The following is a 21,772-nucleotide window of genomic DNA, read 5'->3' as shown; positions in this document are numbered from 1 at the left end:
TGATATAATCGATGATAAATTTAATTATATTTTTATTAAAGTTAAAATTAAACTTTTATAAAAGATTAATTGCAGATAAGTCTTTGAAATTATTTATATTTCTTTAATAAAAATAATTTAATTAATAGTGTATATCATTACATCGTATTAGTGGTGTATTTAAAAGTGAGATGTTTATTCTAGAAATTTTCTTTTATATCATAAAAATAATAACTATAAATTAATTATAAAATAGAATTCATTCAATTTGAATATTTGATAATTAACTTAAAATGACAATGAGATATATATGCTTGTAATGCATCATGAGTAGGGATGGGAATGAGACCTGAACCTGACGGGTTCGGGTTTTAAATTAAAATATTTGGGTTCGGGTCAGAATCAGATTTAGGGTTAAAATTATCCTATCTGATCCTACCCGAGTACTTAATGTATTATTTTATTTATTTATTTATTTATAAGTTTTTAGTTTCCCTTTGTAATCCTTCTCGTCGATCCTGCATTCTTCCTCAAGATATTTACCCTAATTCCTTTTCTCACAAATTCGTACTCATTTCCTGCTCCAGATTAAATTTTACAAATTTCAATTTATTCTCAAGTACTCAGTAATCGGTTCTTCTTCTAGAGTCAATACCCAGTAATCGACAACAAGCCAACCAAAGCTTAAAAGTATAAGAACTTCAATTTTTAGTAAGGTAAGTACTTCAATTTTTAGTACGATTTTAGTAAACATTGATTCTAAAAATTCATGATTGTATATTGATAAATTTAATCTTCGAGGTTTACGCATAGTAGGGTTTAAGTCATTATTGTGTTATTTAGATCGATTTGCAAACAAGAAACTGCTTAAATTTGCAGCTAATTGTAGCCTTAATATCACAATAAGAGATGTGAGACAATCGTTATGGCCTTTTACAGTAGCGTTAGTAAAATGTGTTTAATATTTATAAGCAATCATTTGATGAGATAATGAATGTGATTCTCTCTGTAGAAAGATTTAGAGGCTTCAAATAGATTTTCAGGACTGGATCCATCAATGTCATGTCGATGCTCATCTTATGCTGTCTTGCAACTCAGTTCCTATTGTCACATTGATCCTTAAAACATGAAGCAACCTTCATTATAATAAATGGAAACAGAAAAATCGAGTATTATAATTACTAGACAGAGCTTCCATGAATGCAGGATGTTGATAGGCTAGAATGGAAACCAAATGCCACTAGTTCAGATATCAATATACCGCTTTAACTAATACCAAAATGCTCTGAAAGTACAACAGGCTACGCTATTACGATCTATGTCCTACATCCACAACGAAAAACACTTACAAAACTTTATTTTAAGAACAGGTAAAAAGGACTTAAAGGGATTTAAGAGGGCTACTCAAGGACTAAAAGGGATTTAAGACTCTACTCTAACAAACCATTTTCTTTACTACCTACTTGTACAAACCATTTGTTTAATAAGATATTAATTAATATTTGCAATTTAGCATCACTTAAGTAGTTAAGTTATTGTGACTATTAATTGCCATTTTTGATGTCTTTATCATTATTTGTATACATTAGTTACAACTTTTGATTTAAGTTTAGGAGAAATGAATGTCCGTCACAATTTTCATTTTTTTGCTAAGATATTAATTGGTGTCTTTATCATTATTTGTACAGTAAATGTCTAATTTGGTAAAATTCCATTTCATCCACATCTCCTACTTTTAACTCTCTACAACTATCAACCGAGGGAAGTCCATCACCAAGTTCTGAAGGAAATTCAGTTCCTACATTAAATCAACCTAATGTTGTGGTTGAAAATAATGTGTCAAGTGAATGTACTTCATTAAAGCTAAAGCCGTATGGGAGCACTTTAAAAAAGAAAAGATCAACAATGAGCGAAAGACAATATGCAATCATTGCAACAAAAAAATCAATAGTGAATCTAAGAATGGGACAAGTCACTTGCTTGATCATTTGAAAAGGTGCAAGAAGCGAGTTCAAGTAGACATTCGACAACAAGTCTTAGTAGCTAATCAAAAGAAGTCAGATGGAAAATTGACAATAGGGGCTTTCTCATTTAATCAAGATGTGGCAAGGAAAGAGCTTTCGAAGATGATAATAATGTATGAATATCCTTTATCGATAGTGGATCATTCACATTTTAAAAAGTATTGTTCTAGTCTACAACCTATGTTTGAAATGCCTTCTCAAAAGACTATAAAACGTGATATTTTAGACTTATACGAAGAGGAGAAGGTAAAGATATTGTCAAAGTTAGAGGCTAATGAAGGAAGAATTGCTATAACAACTAACATGTGGACTTCATATCTCCAAAACAAAGGATATATGGTTGTTACTGCTCATTACATTGATAGCTCTTGGACTTTATAAAAGCGCATTATAAGGTATTTGTTTAAATATATTTATATAATTAGTTATGTTTCGATATGTTTAAACTAATTCATTTTATTTGTTGTTTAATTAGGTTTGAATATATACCAGCTCCACACACCACTAATGTCATTGCTTATAGTTTGATGAAATATTTCCTAAATTGGAATATTGATAGGAAAATCACATCTATTACAATTGATAATTGTAGTGTAAATGATGGTGTCATTAAGTTGTTGGTTGATAGGATAGGAGGTAATTCGTTGTTGCTTAACAAAACTTTTTCCACATGCATTGTTGTGCACATATATTGCATTTGATTGTTAAAGATGGATTAAATGTGATTGGAGATGGAATAGAAAGAATTTGTTAGAGTGTTCTTTTTTGGAGTGCTACTCCAAAAAGATGGGAAATATTTGAAGAGGAGATACAACAATTACGTATTTCAAATACAAAAAAGTTATGTTCTAATGTTAGAACATGATGGAATCTACCTTTTTGATACTCCAAACAACTTTATCTTATAAGGATTTTTTTGCTCATTATGTGCAGTTACATCGTGATCCTTTGTACAAGTACTTGCCAACTGATGATGATTGGGCTTTTGCATCGGTGATTTGTGATAAGCTGAATTTATTCTACGAGATCACGAAGGTTTTTCAGGTACAAAATTTACGACACCAAATCTTTATTTTCTGAGTATTTGTAGGATTAGGGTGGCATTGAATGAGTGGATTACACATAATAATATCATTATTTCAAGAATGACAAAATGCATGTTGGAGAAATTTGAGAAATATTGGAACGATATGAATGGTATCATGGGTGTTGCCACACTTTTAGACCCAGGGTACAAAACAACATTGTTGGAGTATTACTTTAAAAATATTTATGGGGTTACTGCTGAACATGAAGTTAAAAGTATTGTGCAACTATGTTAGGATTTGGTCATAGAGTATGAAGAAAAAATGATGTCCTCAAAGAATGAACCTCAACCCTTCAACATTGCATCTTTGGATAGTGTTCCAGTTGATTTGAGTAATCATGTGACTTTGATGCTTATGTTTCAAGGAAGAGACAAAAGAAAACAAAAATTAAATCTGAGTTAGACCGTTACATAGAAGTGGATGTTATTTATAGGATGTCAAACTTTAATATATTGACTTGGTGGAAGATAATTGGGCCACAATTTCCTATATTGCAAGCTATTGCAAGAGATTTATGTCATTCTGGTTTTTATTGTTGTTTCGGAGTCTACTTTTAGTATAGGGGAGATTGGTGAATGCACAACGTAATAGACTTCATCCATCAACTGTAGAAGCTTTGGCATGTTGTCAAAATTGGTTACGAGCCGAAGAAGGTACAAACATATTTATCGTGTAATTTTAATTATTTTACTTATATTTTTTTCATTATTTCTTATTAAATTTTATTTTCATTTACGATGTTTAAGAATCAAATTCAAATGAATGGAACTTTTATGAAGATGATGAAATCGAACAAGATGAGATAACTGTAAGTAATAATTTCATATTTGTTACTTTTATTATAATCTTATTTTTAAATATTAATTTATAATTTTATTTTATAGGATTTTAGTGGTTAGCTAAGATTGAAGAATGTAAACTTGTGAAGCCGATGATAATGAAGGATTTTTTCATTGGACATCTATATTTATGTATCTTTTTATTATAATTATGTTTGAACTTTGAACTTATTTAAGTATAGTATGAGTTTATAATTTTAATTGTGAACATGTATTTTAATTATGGATTGGAGTCTGGAGATGTATGTTGCATGTTGTTTTTCTTTAGGGGATTGTTTTCTGAATTGAATTTTACTTCATCCTTTTGCATCTTTAGCCTCTGAATTGAACATATTTAAGCTTTATTTTGTTGGATATTTTGTTTGTGTTGCATACTGCTTTTATTGTAATATGTTTATTTCTGTTTTTATTAATTAATTTTACACTCTACTTTTTCCAGTTTATTTGTAAAAGAGTTCGATTCTGTATTATAATTTATTTGATTTCTTGTGTTTTCATTTTATAATTATATTTTATTAAATGAAAAATTAAATCATGTTGGGTCGGGTTTTTAAGTTATATATCGGATCGGGTGAAATCGTGTTTCATGCAGGTCGGGTCAGATTTCAGGTGGATTTATCATTGTTCTCGGGTCGGGTCAACAAAAAATCTAACTCATGCCCATCCCTAATCATGAGAGGTTAAAACACTTTATAATAACACAAAACAATAATCATATAACATAAATTTAAATTCTGTCAAAAACAATTTTTCAACTATATACATTCCCCAAATAAAATTACAGAACAACCCAATGCGGTCCACATTAATCTTCAAACTTGGCCATTTTTTCTGGTTGCATCTTCAAATGTGGACCAATGTGGTCTTTTTCAAAAACGTTGGATTCTTTTTCAAAAGTACAATAACCTTGATGTCTTTTTGCTCTTCCTTTTCTAACTTGGCCTCTTTAGTCCACATTACTCTTCGAACTTGGCCATTTTTTTCTAATATAGTCCCTCAACTTTAATTCTATCTTATCTTAGTCTATATCTAAATCCAAGTTCAGGGACCGAGTTAGGAATTGTTACAAGTTACAAGTTACAAGTTTCAAGAATAATGTGGACCCAAAAAATTGGGGATCAACATGGGTAAAATTGCCAAGCTGAAGGACTAGAGTACCAAAAAAAAGTCGAGCGGTTAGTGCCTCCTAAAATCCACATAATAAAAGGCATAAAACCAAGTCCCATGCTCTTTATCAAAGGAAAGGGACAACATGCCATAAAAATTCACACAAAAGGCAGGGAGAGGACCATAACCAATACATGGTAGCATCTTCTTTTGGTTGTCCACCATAAAAGTAAATTTTTAAATGAAAGTGATCCTGAAAACCCTAGCAAGACATATTCCGTTTGCTCGTGTTAAACACGAGTCGCCGTCACATATTCGGACATGGATACGAAAGTATGTTACTTTAAATACAATAAAAAAGTTACTAAAAATATGGAACATACTCATAACGGACGCATATCGTATCTGATATTGCACCTCCGAATCTGAGTAACATAAGAATAGCCACTGAGAACGAATATGTGAAGAACACAATTAGAATGGTGATTGATGCAGCATGGTAACAATTTTCCGTATATGACACAATATGAACGAGAACAGAGAGATGTTGAATGCGTTCATGGAAAGCTTATCCGCAAAAGCAAAAAGGTTACCGAAAGAGAGATTCATCTAATGTTTCACACTTAAAACTTGAACAGAAACTCCTTAAAATCTATGAGAAAAACGATCCCGGATAATATGAAGAAAACGTAGGGACAAGAAGAAGCAACCCAGCCAGGCATTCTGGCAGCTGAAAGAGTTATATAAAGAAAAACCGGAGAAAATATTAATAACCTATTGTTTGATGTGCCACTACCAGTACAGTTTTTCGGGGATGCATGGTGTATTAATCGGAACCAATCTTCCGGAGTGTATATCCCGCAATCTGATTGTACACCTCACTCAAATGTCAAGAAAGGAACCTAAAACATTCGCTACCAAAATAAAATAGAACAAAAAAATCAAATCGAATCGGATCTCAAACCTTACAGAAAATCCCTTGTAAACTGCTCGCTTCGAATGTATTATCAAATCAATAACCCTCGTTAGTGCTATACGATCAATTTCCTTGTAAGCTGACATAGTAATGAAGCCTGTTTTCACAAATTCATTCACCCTACATTATTACTTCTGATATCCGAATATCAGATCTCCTAGGCAGCAATTCCTGCATATGAAACAAACAAATAGGCGAATTAACGAAAAGGAAGCAAGCTGGCATTCCCCTCTCAAGGTCTAACATATCAGCATATAAAATGCTCGTATTATTGAAGTTCTGGTCCACATATAAAGTCAAATTTTAAAGTTGAAGTTCCCAACTGATTTCTTTCGAATTATTAATGACATTATCAAGTTCAAAGGGGTGCCAAAAGAAGCAAATTCTGTCACTGTAGGTTAGATGAAGTGAAACCGATGGATTCTGTCATGGTAACACAAGAATAGTACATCTAGTTGGCTTTACTTGGGGGAAAATGAAATCAGACATGAAAAATGACTAAAGATGATCTTCGGAGTACTTTCGAATCAAATAGGCAAAACACGTAGTATCTCCATCTTGAAAGTAAAACAAATTTGAAGAAGAAGAAAAGGGTATGAGCTCCGTTATAAATTCCGGACTCTATGATGTTCAAACATATACTAATGACTTCATCTTTATCCTCTACGACTTGATCTGCTAATCAGATGCCAGAAAAAAGTTTTAAAAAGGCTAATAGGGTTTAGGGCTGAAAGTAATTGTTTCCATCCCGCTGAATCTAGAGTAGTCGTGACCTAAATTCATAAGCTATTTCTAAAGGGTCCACTTCATGAAACTAAAGAGAATATTACCTCTATCAGTCTGTAATAGCAACACTGAAACTTCCAACATAATCCTCGGGTGTTCTTGCAGCAACTTCTGAGGACATATTGCCAAGCCCATACCCAAATGAGCCAGAACCATCCAAGTCAGGAGTTGCAGACCGCCAAGTTGGGTCGCCATAAACTGAACCACCAGGGTAAAGATACCCATAGGGCCCCTCAAAATTACCAGTCGGTCCAGCAAATGATGATATCGGAGCTGCAACAGTTCCACTGTTTCTTCCATATCCTGCCCTTGCCAAACCAATGCTATCATAGGTACTCACATAACCAGAATTCCCACCGGTGTAACCAGAAGCATCACCTCCACTTTGCTTAGGCAGAGAAGGACTCCAATTAGCCCTGCTATTTCCCAAAGAACCAAAATTCCCACCTGCAGGCCCCAAGTAACCACCAGGAACAGAAACATTTGTGGGATTGCTAAGGCTTCCATTTCCCCAGACATTACGAGTAGGAGAGCTCAAATTAGAATAATTTCTTCCACTCCCGACACCATAACCAATAGGAGTGTTATACCTGTTTGGATTCCCACTATAATAGGGGCTAATTATCCGCCCACACCCCAGACTGTTGCCAAAGTTGGAACTCGCACCATAGCTTGGGTTCATTTCTTGTTCCATATTCATACCAATTCCATATCCGGTAGTGTTAAACAGAGGAAACCCTATTCGGCCACTAGTAAGAGGATTAAACCGACAATCCATCCTGACTCCGAAGCCTCCTAGAGGACTTAGATTATATCCCTGAGAAAAACTATTGAGGATGTTGGCAGCCCTATTCAAACCATAATTATATCCTAAAACGGGGCTACGGCTGGGGCCTGGAGATAGTTCTTTAGGGACTGCCCTCTTGACCTCAACCAGTTTCCCATTGAGTTCATGAAATTTTTTATGAAGGACTTTGTCTACTGCTTCCTCTGAATCATAAGTGATGAAGCCGAACCCTCTCGGCCTTTGCGTGATATGATCATACATCACTACAACATCGGTAATTGTACCAAACTGATCAAAGTAGTTCTTGAAGTCGCTCTCCGTGACTGTAGATGCTAAACCTCCCACGAAAATCTTTTTTGTGCGATCAGGAGCAGGAGATCTAGTGATGGCACCAATGTTCTTGTTTAAATTGTTTTGGTCATCCCTAGGGACAGCCTTCTTTGCCTCAACCTGAAAATTGATGAGCCAGAAAGTTTAATCAAACAATTGCATAGTATTTTCTTTCCCTACCTAACAATTAGATAGAAATCTACTTAAACAAAAAACATATCAAATCAATGCCTGGAAATAGATGAAATACATTACTTTTTGACCCTATAAAAGCAGAAAAATGTCAAAATTTTAAGTCACTATGATTATCACAAACCTCAAACTAATTAAAAAAAATAACATCCTTCCCTCTAGACATTTCATTGCAGTGTTTAGATGGAAACCAATATACACAATCATAATCAAGGCTCTCACCGTACGACCATCGATCATATGCTTATCCATAATCACCCTCTCAGCAACAGCAGGGTCAGCAAAGACAACAAAACCGAAGCCACGGGCACGACCGGTGACAAGATCTCTCATTATCATCGCCTCCACCACTTCACCATACTTCCCGAAATACTCCTTGAGACAATCCTCATCGGTGTCCCAAGATATCCCACCGATGAAGAGTTTACCAAGATCTGATTCCATCTAATCTGCAATCATCAATCACCATTTTTAAATCTAAAAACCTAACTTTTCTCGGCACAATCGGATTCAAATGCAATCGGAACTCAAACAACAACAATTCAGTAAATCAAATTCTTGCACAACTTAAAAAATCAAAACATGAATCATCAAATCATCACCAGCAGCTAAAAACGATCCATCAACAGATCAAAATGCGAACAATGACAACCATCAATCATGAATATCAAAAGAAACAACGGACCTTTCTATATGAATTATAGACAGAATCCGATCAAAGACAAACTGGGTAGCTGTCAAATCCAATCTAGGATCATCTGAAAAAACTTCATGCACCAATCAGAAAATAACCCAAAATCCCTGCAAATGAAAAACATACAAAATTGAGATCAAATTATGTGAATCGAGACAAAGGAACAAGTGTAGAACAAGATCACGAAACAGAGAAGAGAGACAATAAAATTTACCATATCGGAAACAACCCAGATTATAAAATGGAAAATAAATCAAGATGTTAGATGAAAAATGATGACAATGGAAACAGAGGATAAGCTTAGTTCATTTCCTTTTTTATTTAAAAAGATTTGTTCTATCTTTACGCTCTCTTTACTGTCTTCTATATCTTTAATTACATTAGAAGAAACGGAATTTTGAGGAGAAATCTATACAAAAGATAGATTATATATATATATTGGAGATAGAAATTGGGATCGAAGAATTAAAATGTTGGGTAAGGTATACAAACTATGGGATTATACGATATTGTTTTATATCATTATTAAAAGTCATAAAATGATCATTTGGTTAGAATATTATTTTATTAAATATCTCGATTATTAAAAGTTATAAAATGATTATCCAATTATCATTAAGTTCCAACTCGTCTTTTTTCGTTTAGAAAATTGATGGTTTTTAAAGTTGGACGTTAACATGATGATCGAGATATGATAGTCGTTTGAAATTTTGTGATCATATTTTATCATATCACATTTAGCAAGTTAACGTTTAACTCAAAATACGGTCAATATTTTAAGGGAAAATGATCAGTTTGGACCGCAATGAAAAGTCAGGTGACCATTTTGTAGTTTTTAATAGTTGAGGGACTCAACAAAGTAACATTCTATAATCAAAGGAGCATCTTTAACTTTTAATAGTTGAAGGACTTAATAAAACAGTACTTGGAGGACCATTGTATAATATAAGATATTGTTTTATTAAGTCTCTCGACTATTAAAAGTTATAAAATAATTCTCTCACTATAGAGTATTGCTTTGTTGAGTCCTTTGACTATTAAAAGTTACAAAATGATCACTCGACTATTCATTATATTCCATACTTGTCATTTTCTGTTGAAAATCTGATGATGTTTTGAGTTGAATGTTAACTTGTTGATCGTGATATGATAAAATATGATCATAAAATCTCAAATAACTATCATATTTCAATAATTATGTTAACGTCTAACTTAGACGACTATCGATTTTTTACAAAAAAATATGAGTTTTGAACATAATAAAAAGTCGAGCGACCATTTTGTAACTTTTAATAATTGATGGACTCAACAAAACAACGCTCTATTATCAGATGAGCATTTCCTAACTTTTAATAATCATGAAAATTAGCAAAGTATTATCTAATAGTCAGGGATCATTTGTATATTTTGTCCTATTTTTTTATTGAAACAATTTTACATCAAATATGTTTAATTTAAATTTTGTTGTATATGAAGAACGAGTGATGGAACTGACATTACAATTTAAATTTAGTTTTGAATATAAAAATCATGAATTTTATGTTAATTTATTAATTGATGATATGTGTTGTTACGATTCAATATTTTTATTTTCTCAAGAATGTTTATTGAACTTTTATATTTGACACATATTTAAATCAATTGGTTTAATGAAATAAAATATTAGATTTTTTAAGGTTTAGGGTTCAAATATTAATATTTACGAAAGGAGTAAATTAGGTTAGAATAATGACCCTCGTCTCTGTAATATATAATTTAAATTAGTTGATTAATAAATTAAATAGAGGTGGTTATACCAAAAAAGCCTTTCTAAAACTTGAGTATATTTTATTGTATACATGTTGACTCAAGTTGACTCATGTCAGCTCGATCAAACCAAGTCAAACAAGTTAGGTCGGTCAAATTAAAGAAACTCACATAAAATTGAAAAAAAAAATTCAAGTTGTAAAATAAAACACGTAATTTTGAATAACTCAAAATTTAGGTATTAAAATACACCAAAATTGATAGTTGTACTGAACGAATTAAGTTTTTAAATATGGGGTACTCAAATGAAAAAATTAAACGTTAATTATGATTTTGAAAAAAAATAAAAGTTTAGGTACTAAAGAGGATAAAATCAATAGTTTAGGTACTAAATATGTAGTTTACCCTTTTATTTATTTACTCCTTACACGAAATAAAAGGGTCAACTTAAACATAAGACCTTAAACTTTTAAGACTTCCCAAAATAAACATCTCGTTACTTACAAATAAGTCCCCAAATTTCTTTCAATTAAGCCATTATATTTATCTCCCTTCAATTTAAATCCTCCAAACTTCATATTTGATTCAATTTAATCCTATTATTTTTACATATTTTCAATTGGGTCCCAAATTTCACAATTATAATTTATAGGCCAAATTTTGAAACTTTACAGTATCATAATAATACGCGAATTATTACTTCAGATGTCACATTAAACATATTGTGAAAGTACATGTACCAAATAAAATTTCAAAAGTATAAAAGTATTGGGCATTTTTCTAAACTATAAATATCATAACAAATATTTTATCAAAATATATATTCTACAATGCACATTTTAAAAGTAAAAGGGTCGCATTATATATTTTTAACAAAGTAATTTTTTTACCTTTTTACTATAGGAGCTTCTTTTTTTTTTTTTTTGCTAAAGTACACAAATGATATTTGACTATAAAGTGTTGTTTTATTAAATTTTTTGGCTATTAAAAGTTATAAAGCGGTCCCTTGATTATATGGTATTTTTTGTTGAGTTATGTGACTATTAAAAGTTACAAAATGGTCACACGACTATTCATATATTCAAACTCATCATTTTATGTTAAAAAGTGTCGGTCATCTGAGTTGGACATTACCTTGTTGAATGAGATACAATAAACTCATATTTAATGATGTCTATCGGAATAATCATTGTTTTCAAGCATTGACTCGACAACATAATATGTCAAGCACTAGCTCGGACAGACGGTCCACAAAATATAACCCAAACGATTCTAAGATTGTATCTCAGTCAATAGGTTAACTTTCAACTCAGACGACTGTCAAATTTTTAATGAAAAAATATAAGTTTGGAACATATAAATAGTCAGGTAACTATTTTATAACTTTTAATAGTCGAGGGACTAAAAAAATAATGCCATATACTTTAGGGATCATTTTATAACTTTTAATAGTTAGTATACTCAATAAAGTAATAGTCTATAATCGAGTGATTTATTTATACACTTTACCCTTTTATTTTAGTTTCCTGACGTGGCTAATTATCGACTCGACTCGAGTTCTTAACAAGCCGAAACGAGCTACTTGATATTCGACTCGAAAAGCTCATAAACAGCTCAAAAATATAATATATTAAGATTTTATTTTTAAAAAATATAAATTATTAATAATATTAACATTTATGTATTGATTTTTTTAAAAATACAGTAAGATTTTCATGTATTTAAGGTTCAGGTTCGAGTTTGAGTTTAAGGCTTCAATCGAGTTAAGTTTAAGAATTTTTTTTTTCATTTCGAGCTGCTCACGAGCTTCAATTCAGAATTTCAAGTTCGAGTCGAGTTTAAAAATTTTAAGCTCACGAGTTTTCGAGTCGAATTTCATTTCAGAGTTTTCGAGTCGAATCGAGCTCAGTAATACTCGAGCTCGACTCGACTCGTTTACACCCCTAAATTTCCCTTACCACAAAGCCTCCACCTCACCATATAAATCTCCCATAAATTCACATTAAAAGAAAGGATAAATACGCGTTTAATATCTAAACTATTAGTTTTTATCCATTTTAACACCTAAACCTTTGATTTTTATAAAATCATTATCCAACGTTTAATTTTTATTTTATTTTAATAATTCACTGTTAAAAACTTAACAACACTATATTTGTTATAGATAAATTACATCATTCATCCATCAACTATCTTCTCACTCCTATTTCGTAATAAAGTTTACAAATTTTCAATTTAATTACTTAACTTTCAAGTCACTCTAATTTATTTTATTAATATTTTTTGTGACATGATATTTATTGTTAAAAAATATTCAACCCAGTTGACCCGACCCGTCAACCCAAACCTAAAAAAATGGGTAATTCTCTAGAAAAAAATCACCTGACTAGGTCGGGTAATAGACCCATAATTTTATCAGGTAATTAGGCTGAGTCTAGACCGAAATTTTTATAACCTGGTACCAGACCCGACTCAGTAGTTTTAATATATATATATATATATATATATATAATTATCTTAATTTATATTTTTATTTTAGGTTGTTAATATTTTAACTTAAAATTAAATTTAAATTCTTAAATTTTTCTTAGGTTTTTATTATTTATTCAAAATTTTCAAAAATTTTTTATTACTTTGTCAATATGAGGTTCGAAATAAAAAATTATTATCAATATTAATATTTTTAATATTTTCTTTCAAAAATAAACTTTAATATATATATCTATATATTTAAATATTTATCCTTAAAGCTAACTTCAAATCACTAATTTTTGTGTATGGATTGTGTATTTTAAACTTTTAAATTTGTATGTATTACGTATGTGATTTTTTTTTTAAAAAATGAAATAAAAAATATATGAACCGGTTACTCGTGACCCGAAAATACGAGTACCCCGATTTTTCGGCTACCCGACTATCAGGTACCTGGATTTAACGGGCCGGGTCACATGCCAACAAATATACTACCCAAAGAACTGGGTACCTGATACTTCAGGTATCTCGTTTCGAACACCCTAAGTGCAAATCACATGATAAGTTTTTAACGAAGAGATATTAAAACAAAATAAAAATTAAATATTATGTATGCTTTTAAAAATATTAAAAGTTTAGATACCAAAATGGATAAAAAAAATAATAATTTATGTACTAAACACATAATTTAGCCGGAGAGAAAATCCCCAATTGGCCATATCCGGTCCGATCCGAGTAAGCCACCCGGTTCGATTTAAATCACAAAAATCCCCCATTTTTTTTCGACGCTCTCAAAATCTCTTTGTTTCAATCCTGACTCCGATCCCTTCCTTCCTTTCACAAAGTAAAGATTTTTAATTTAAAAATTTCTCTCTCTTTTTCCCACAATTTACCCGCCAAAATGCCCCCCTTTGATTTTATTTTATTTTAATTTGTGTCAGTTCCACAGCTCCCTTGATTGCCCATTCGGCCTTTCTCTCTGGTTTCGGTCTCTCTCGCGAGTCTACAGCATTGGGTTTCGATTAATATTTGTTTACAATGGATCCCGAGGTGGCTGTTGACGGAAACGCGGCGTTTGAGCCTTCTCCGACGGCGGGGGAGAAACGGGGGATCGAGAACGGGGACGTTTCAGGTTCGAAGAAGCGGCACTGCCACGGGGGATTAAAGAGGGTGACCGAGATCGTGCTGGTGCTGTCGACGATGGGGAAGATGAGGGGAGGAGGTAGGGATCCTACAGCGGCTGAGATGGCGTTGATGTTGGAGGCGCGTGAGACGTTGGCGCAGATGTGCGGGGAAATGGCGCCCAAGGATATTGTTCGGAGGGAGGCGATAGGGAATGCGATTGAAGAGTTGGGGCTTAATTCCAAGCTCAGAGAGCAGAGATTAGGGTTTAGGGGTACGGGAATGTCGATTTCTCAGAAGGTCCTGCTTGCTAAAATGAAGGTAAAAAAGTTTTAAATTTAAGATATTTTTTGGCGATAAGTATATAGGGTGGACGTTAATTTTGTTCTTCTTTGTTGCAATTTGTATGAGTATCTGTCCTGGGATTAAGTTTTTCTTGTCATTAGGAAAGTTGAACATCTCAATTTATCCGATAATTCGATGTTTTCTCTGTGTCTTAAAAGTAAGTTCTTGAGGATTAATGGTTTTGTGTGAAGCTTTGAAAAGTTTAATCTTGTTTAAATTGCTCAATGGAAGTAGATATATACATGAATTTTAGTAACTATTGGCATCCTTTAGTCGTTTTTCATCGGATATTGTTTTCGGCATAGTTGTTACTTTCTAGGTTCATGGGCGTGGCTTAAAGTGGTTGCTAAGTATAGATTGAAAGCTGCATTTGATTCTTCATATATTTGGAGGATCATTCTCCTATGCCTATGCCAAACATTTGTCGAACATGGTACTTTGAAGAAAATTAAGTGTTGGTGTAACATTATATTTTGTATAAGTATTTGTCCTGGGATTAAGTTTTTCTTGTAAACAGGAAAGTTGAACGTCTCAATCTATCCGATTAATCGATGCTTTCTTGGTCTTAAAAGTGAATTCTTGAGGATTAATGGTTTTGTGTGAATCTTTGAAAAGTTTAATCTTGTTTAAATTGCTCATAGTAAGTAGATATATACATGGATTTTACTAACTATTGGCATCTTTTAGTCGTTTTTTGTCGGATGTTGTTTTTGGCATAGTTGTTACTTTCTAGGTTAATGGACATGACTTAAAGTGGTTGCCTATACCGAACATTTCTCGAACACGGTACTTCGAAGAAAATCAAGTGTTGGTGTAAAATTATATTGAGCTTCTTGAACAGCTTGATGGCGTTTTTTTTTTTTGCAAGAATGCTATATTAATTATGCTATTTGAAGGACACTTTCTTTGCTTCTTAAATTTTGTAGCATTCTTATGATGTTTAAAAATGCAATATTGGATTTCGGTTTGTGAATGCTTCTTTCCATGATTTATGTGCTTGCCAACTTCTTAGCTGTTTATGCGGATGTAGCTCGATTTAATCTAAAGAATATTTTTTGTTAAATGATGGAAAAGTTCATATATTTGAATTTGAGTGTTCGATTACCTTAATGCTTTTCAGATGGAAGAACCGAAGAAATTCACTACTCCTGCTACATATGTACCTCAGTCGGTGCAAACTAATGTTGGTGGATCAGCTGAAAACCGTGGAGCTACACACACAGTTCGCGTTTTACCATCAGATCAACCAATTCATGCGACTGTATCTTCTGTTACAGCAGCAGGTTCAACTCCATTACAGCATCAATTGCCCACCGGCGACATAAAAATGGCTACAATGTCCACCGGGGTACCAAGTGGCCATCTAGGAAATTTGTCTTCGTTTGCGTATCCCAGGGTCGAGAGACCACAAATTAAGTTGGATGGAGTATCAAACGTGGCTTCTTACGTTTCCCATGTTCCAGGTAATTCTCTCTTCAGCCGGGTCTTCGTCTCGTGGTAGCAGAAGAACTGATGGGCCTGTTTGCGTATTATTTGGGAGATATTAGATGATCAATGCTATAGTCTAGCAAATTATAATACTGTGGTTTGTTTACCCAAAATTTTGCTCCTATATCGGTAGTTCGGTACTATTCTATCATTTAGTTGGTTCTGTTGAACATTTAAGCGTCTTTGTCTGTGCATCACCTCCAGATTCATGTTAATTTTGTCTGTTTCAGCTAATTCTTCAGCAAGCCATTCACTCACGAATGCTCCCGCTTGGTCTATGCAAGCTCAACCTGCAGCATTAGCTAAATCTGGGCAAGAGAACAAGGTTTTTACTCATAATCCGACCAAGGTTGAAGGAAGTACTGGTTCAACTATGGCACAGATGACTCCTCAAGCAGTGAGAGATCAAACCTTTAGACCATTCATCACTCAAACTGCAACCGGAACTTTTCGAAGTGTGCACCAGCCAGTTCAAGGTGTGAACTTTACGCAAGCTCCTCCGTTTACTAATAATCACAGTGAAATCGCTCGAATTGTTCAAAAGTTGTTACAACCTAAGCTTCCCGCAAACCCTACTTGGACTCCTCCTTCTAGAGAGTATACGAATAAGGCTGTGACTTGCCAAACGTGCAAACTTACCATTAATGAAGTCGAAAACGTGCTGCTTTGTGATGCATGTGAGAAAGGATTTCACTTGAAATGTTTGCAGCCGAAGGGAATACCTAGAGGTGAGTGGCACTGTGCTAGATGCTTGTCATTTTGCAACGGGAAGCCTTTGCCCCTGAAATACGGTCGTGTCATGAGAAGTATCAATGTACCCAAAGTGCCTTCTAGCTCAGCTGAAGTTCTGTCATCTTCAGAGACGAAAGTGGAAAATCTGGGTCCATTGATCAATCATGAGAAGGTAACTGAAAACGGAAGCTCAGCGTTGCAGACTCCTGCTGTGTCCACTACGGTTGACAGCAACTATGTTGAGTCAGCATCAGGTTCTAAGGTTCCAAAAGCGAACTCAACAAAACCTTCGGAGGCTGTATGTGATACTCCTGTTGGCATGGTAACTCAAAAAGCCGAAGAACCTTCTCAAATGACTGAATCATCTAAGCATGAAGAAAGAAATGGCCCTACAACATCACATACTGTGGATACATCATCTAACACTATCAACGACAAGGCAGAACATTCACAGCCTTCACATATCAATCAAGATATTCCAACAGAGAAGCAAAACAGTGCCGAAATTCCTTCAAATGATTGCCATGGTGAAAGTTCTGGAGTTAAAAAATTGGAGAAAGGTTCAGAAGGAGATATTGACTTCATTAAACAGATTGATCAAACCGAACAAGATGCTGCAGCTGCACAAGTGAATCCTACTGCAAATTACGAAGCTAATACTGAGATTTCAAGGCATCCGGAGTTTTCTTCTGATGGTTTGCGTGCTGTTGAATGGGCTGGTGACGTACTTCAAGTTGTGGATGAGAAAAAGTTTTACCAGTCTTGTTGCATTGACGGCGTAACATATAAAGTTCATGATCATGCTCTTGTTCATTTTGGCCAGGATAAACTGATACCGTCTAAGCTTCAGGTAAGCATGTTCAAAAGAATTTATACGAGGGGACTACCGGTTCCAATGTTCCGTACGGACCAACTTCAAAATTTTGGATCTTCATTGCAGGCAATGTGGGAGGATGCTAAAACTGGGATGAAGTGGGTGGTCGTCAAAAGATGCTACTGTCCTAGTGATTTGCCGGAGGGTGTCGCCCATCCATGCGCTCCTGAAACCAGTGAGGTAATCCTTCATGCATGTTTAAGTTACATGCTGTGTTTCATAGTAGCAAATAATATCTGATGATTTGTCGATCGTTCCTTCTATTCGTTGTAGGTATATGAATCTAATAACGATAGCACTGTAATGGCAAGCTCGATTCAATGCCCGTGTGAAGTTCTTCCTGCTACCAAATTCAAAGAAGAGGGCAAAGTCGGTCGGGAATTGAAGCAAATGAAGGATTAAGGGCAATTTTCTTATGCAAGTATGTGTGTTCGTTCGGCAGCATGTGCAAAACACACTACGTTCCGGAATTTGACTAACGCTGCAACCATTCATTCTGCAGATGGCTTTACGATGAATTCCAAGGAGGCTTTCAGACGATATCGAGTTAAATTCAGTTATGCATCTCGTTACTTAGCATGACATGATTTGTTGACGTAGCGAATTATATCGGCTACTCGGATCAGGTTAACATAGTAACGTATCGATTTTGTTTGTGGTTTTCCGGAATCGTAACCGTTTATGTCGAACACAGGTATAAAAGGTTTGCAGCCCATCTGAGCATCATTGCTTGCTATTTGCTTTTATCATATGTAGTCGTAGTCCCAGAGATAGATGTGTGTACCCGATACTTTTGATTAGCAGAAATAAGCGTATAAACTATACTCAAAATTGATTTTTAGTGTCGAAAGAATTTTTCGTTAAAAATAGATGTCAAACGAGTTTTTTGTAACACTTTTAGATGCCTATTGTTAAAAAATTGTTAAGTAACACGTGTAACCTTAAAAAAGTATAACAGAAAAAATATTAGGTACCTATTTTTAACAAAAATTCTTTAAATACCATAAATCAATTTTGAGTATAGTTTAAGCATTTATTTTTATATTAAACATAGTAATTTCTTCATTTCAGCTATAATTTTTAGCTTTTAAAACATTTTCAACCTTTACTTTTATATGAACTCATTTTTGGAAAAGGAAAATGATATTATTAAAGGGTAAATTACATCACAAGTCACTCAAATATTAGATGATTACAAATGAGTTACTAAATTTTAATAGGTTACAAACAAGCCATTTTTGGAGTATTAATTGATTAATTTGTTTATAACTTTTTGAAATTTAGTGACATTTATAATTTTGTTGATAATTGAGTGACCCTATGGTGTAATTTACTTTACTACAATTAATTGTAACTCTTAAATTAAATCAAACAGGTAGTTTGTGCCTAGCTTTGTGCAGGAGTTATTTTGAATTTGGCTGGTTTGGTTCAACTTTTATTCAAATTAAATAATAGAACATTTTTATCCTAAGAAAAATCTAACGTGACACGTTCAATTAGGGGTGGAAAAACTCTGCTCAATTTTAAAAAATTAGATTTCAATTAACTTCGAATTTTAATTTTAAAAACTCAACTTGAATAAATTTTAAGTTCAAATCGAGTTGTAAAATACAATTTGAATAACTCAAAATTTCTAGTAATTAGTAGATCAAGTTTGAGTCGAAGTCTGAATCGATTCATTCGACTTTTGTATGGTAAATGTAAATTATATATATATATACTGTATATGGTTATAATATTGCAAATATTTATAATTAAATTTAAATAGAAACTCTTCTTTTCAAACAAACTCCAAAGTTTAAATTGACGGTTAAAAAAATCAATTTTTTAATTAATGAAACGATCTTCGATTAATCTTAACGGTATGAAGATTCCATTTAACTATAAGATTAATATAGTTCATTTCTAGATGATTTCACGATTAAAAATGAGATTTCAAAAAAAAAATTGTCTTTTAGCTTCAATTATAGTTCGAGGAGATTAGAAGATTTTTTTTGATAAATTTAAATTAAAGAACATAAAAAGAAGAAGAAGAGTAATTCAATTATCTTTTTGACTGGAGAAACCACTTAACGATGAAAGGGATAACAATTTTACTAAAAATTGATGGGTTTTGACTTGATCCAGCCCGATAGGGTTGGTTTTTTTTAAATTAAGTTCAGATTGGATTTAAGTAAAGTTTTACATAAGTTTAAGTCGGGTCAGGTTAGGTTTGAGTGGAGGGTGAAAAACCTTCGATCCGATCGACTAGGGAAAAATAGAGTAATAATTTATCTATCTAGTAATTTAAATATATATTTATTAACAACTGCAACTCTAATAAAATATCTAGTTTTAGTAATTAAAGCAAGGGTAAATTATAAATTTAATAATTGAATTTTACTCTCTCTCTTAGTCCATTCAATGTATTTTAAATCTTTTTAACTTGCTCACTGACCTTAATACATTGAGTTTTTTTTTCGTCAGTCATTTTCTCATTAATGACATTATGATGTGACTTTTTTCTTTTATTTTTATTTTTGAACAAAAAAATTTAATGCTCCGATATAAATACGATAAATATATATTTAAATTACTAGATAGATAAATAGAAATCACCGACATAATTATACATGCCACTATAAGTCAAAGGAAACATCATAGATGTCTTACTGATCTGATGATATATATGTCTTTTCCAAAAGATGCTCCGATAGCTCCTTACTGATTGTATTTATCCTTACTAGAACCTACGCATGAAAATCATCATGCGCTAAATATAACTTAGTGAGGCAATAATACTAAAGGTGAGAATAATTAAATAAAATATCAAAATATATAAAATCATTAAAATAAAACAGACTGAATTTCTTCAGAACATTCAAACCAGATATCTCATGTTGAACTTTATCATAAACCTGAAAAGAATCATCTGATAATTTTCACAAAATCATAATAAATCAGATCAGACAGAAAAAAATCAGTCCATATTCTTTTGTAGTCAAACACTTTTCAGAACTTTCTTATTTCATTTTTATAGCCCAAAGTATATTTTAAGAGAATATAAGATACGTGAGTCAGACGAGTGTGCACAATACAGATATCATATCATCAGTCGGAACAGATAAACACACACAATGCTATCACATCGGAAATAACAATATGCACACCAAGTGCATTCAGATCAGACTATATATATATATACTAGTGTACACTCCGGTACATCACATTATATCAAAATCAGAACAGATAATCACTCCACCTCATGGCATGTCAATTGTACCTATGACTCTCCATATAACATACAGTTGGCTTTTTAGTCATTTCGTAATCATTTGATAAAAAAATCATATCATAAACATAAATATATTTAATTCACATTCGTAAAATATGACATGGGCAGTTCATACCCAAAATTATTCATAAAACTTATTAACAATATTACGGATATACTTCCATAGTCAAAACATAATTCATATATTTGAAATAAATAATGTGAGGTTGACTTATCGCAAGTCATCATCGATCAAAATAATTAAATAAATAAACTGCACTCACCTTTGCCTCACTACAGAACTTGTATATGATAATACTAGTCACAAGCTTTGTCCTTTCCTTTCAGATCGTTCGGATTGCTAGTTTTATTGTAATCTGACAATACCAAATTATAACCCAAAATATTTAAACTACATATTAGTATCATTCTAACATAAACTCATTTTGACATTTGAAAATCTATAAAATAAAATCGATAACTAAATCGATATCAACCTAACTCATAACTCCATTATAATTTCAAACCACATATTTTAAATTCTTTCTAAAATTCAACTCAACTATAATGGTCATTCGCCATTATGATAATTGTATATTAATTACTAAAATTTCAATACTTGAATAAAATACCCAAATAATACTTCTTCATTTAAGAACTTGTAAACAAGTCCTCAAAGTTTTGGAACCTTTCGAATTCCACCATCTAACCATTAAAATGAATTCCTTTAGAATTCTTCTCAACATTTCCAATTTGTTCAAAATGGTCTCTTGCCATTTAACTTCAATTCAAAGCATCCAAAAATATACTCAACATTTAAACATTACTCTTCATCTTCTAATCCATTTCAACTTAAATTCTAAAAAAATTCATATTCAAACAACTTGTACTATCTTTAAAGAATCAATATTCTATATTGATATACACACTGGAATTTA

At 32.5% G+C, this 21,772-nt stretch overlaps 2 protein-coding genes across 4 annotated transcripts; one reads left to right on the top strand and one right to left on the bottom strand.

Moving 5' to 3' along the window:
• Window positions 1-5,731: 5,731 nt before the first annotated feature.
• Window positions 5,732-9,109, bottom strand: LOC120129829 (heterogeneous nuclear ribonucleoprotein 1-like). 2 transcript variants are annotated; one of them, XM_039147234.1, is made up of 5 exons: window positions 9,017-9,109; window positions 8,794-8,909; window positions 8,331-8,557; window positions 6,844-8,036; window positions 5,732-6,184 (listed from the first exon to the last, which is right to left on the bottom strand). In XM_039147234.1, the coding sequence occupies exons 3-4, from the start codon at window positions 8,550-8,552 to the stop codon at window positions 6,849-6,851; spliced, it is 1,410 nt and encodes a 469-aa protein (XP_039003165.1). In that variant the 5' UTR covers window positions 8,553-8,557; window positions 8,794-8,909; window positions 9,017-9,109; the 3' UTR covers window positions 5,732-6,184; window positions 6,844-6,848. The 2 variants fall into 2 exon arrangements, with proteins under 2 accessions (XP_039003165.1, XP_039003166.1); XM_039147235.1 differs by having other exon boundaries at window positions 8,331-8,552.
• Window positions 9,110-13,820: 4,711 nt separating this feature from the next.
• On the top strand, window positions 13,821-18,374 carry LOC120129666. Of its 2 annotated transcripts, XM_039147120.1 has the most exons (6): window positions 13,821-14,463; window positions 15,608-15,950; window positions 16,206-17,557; window positions 17,648-17,761; window positions 17,855-18,002; window positions 18,084-18,373. In XM_039147120.1, the coding sequence occupies exons 1-5, from the start codon at window positions 14,059-14,061 to the stop codon at window positions 17,981-17,983; spliced, it is 2,343 nt and encodes a 780-aa protein (XP_039003051.1). In that variant the 5' UTR covers window positions 13,821-14,058; the 3' UTR covers window positions 17,984-18,002; window positions 18,084-18,373. The 2 variants fall into 2 exon arrangements, with proteins under 2 accessions (XP_039003051.1, XP_039003050.1); XM_039147119.1 differs by having other exon boundaries at window positions 17,855-18,374.
• The last annotated feature ends 3,398 nt before the right edge of the window (window positions 18,375-21,772 follow it).

The sequence above is a fragment of the Hibiscus syriacus genome, unplaced genomic scaffold, assembly GCF_006381635.1.
Source record: "Hibiscus syriacus cultivar Baekdansim isolate YM2019G1 unplaced genomic scaffold, ASM638163v2 tig00110503_pilon, whole genome shotgun sequence".
Taxonomy (NCBI): Eukaryota; Viridiplantae; Streptophyta; class Magnoliopsida; order Malvales; family Malvaceae; genus Hibiscus; species Hibiscus syriacus.
The sequence above is the reverse complement of the archived record's forward strand: the minus strand, read 5'-3'. Positions and strand labels throughout refer to the sequence as shown.

What these genes read in the sequence shown, in the direction of transcription:
- LOC120129829 (XM_039147234.1), bottom strand. Translation starts at nt 8,552, where the DNA reads ATGGAATCAGATCTTGGTAAACTCTTCATCGGTGGGATATCTTGGGAC. An exon ending in ATATGATCGATGGTCGTACG is followed by an intron (nt 8,037 to 8,330) that starts GTGAGAGCCTTG and finishes ATCAATTTTCAG; the next exon opens with GTTGAGGCAAAGAAGGCTGT.
- LOC120129666 (XM_039147119.1), top strand. Translation starts at nt 14,059, where the DNA reads ATGGATCCCGAGGTGGCTGTTGACGGAAACGCGGCGTTTGAGCCTTCT. An exon ending in TGATACCGTCTAAGCTTCAG is followed by an intron (nt 17,558 to 17,647) that starts GTAAGCATGTTC and finishes TCTTCATTGCAG; the next exon opens with GCAATGTGGGAGGATGCTAA. An exon ending in GCGCTCCTGAAACCAGTGAG is followed by an intron (nt 17,762 to 17,854) that starts GTAATCCTTCAT and finishes TATTCGTTGTAG; the next exon opens with GTATATGAATCTAATAACGA.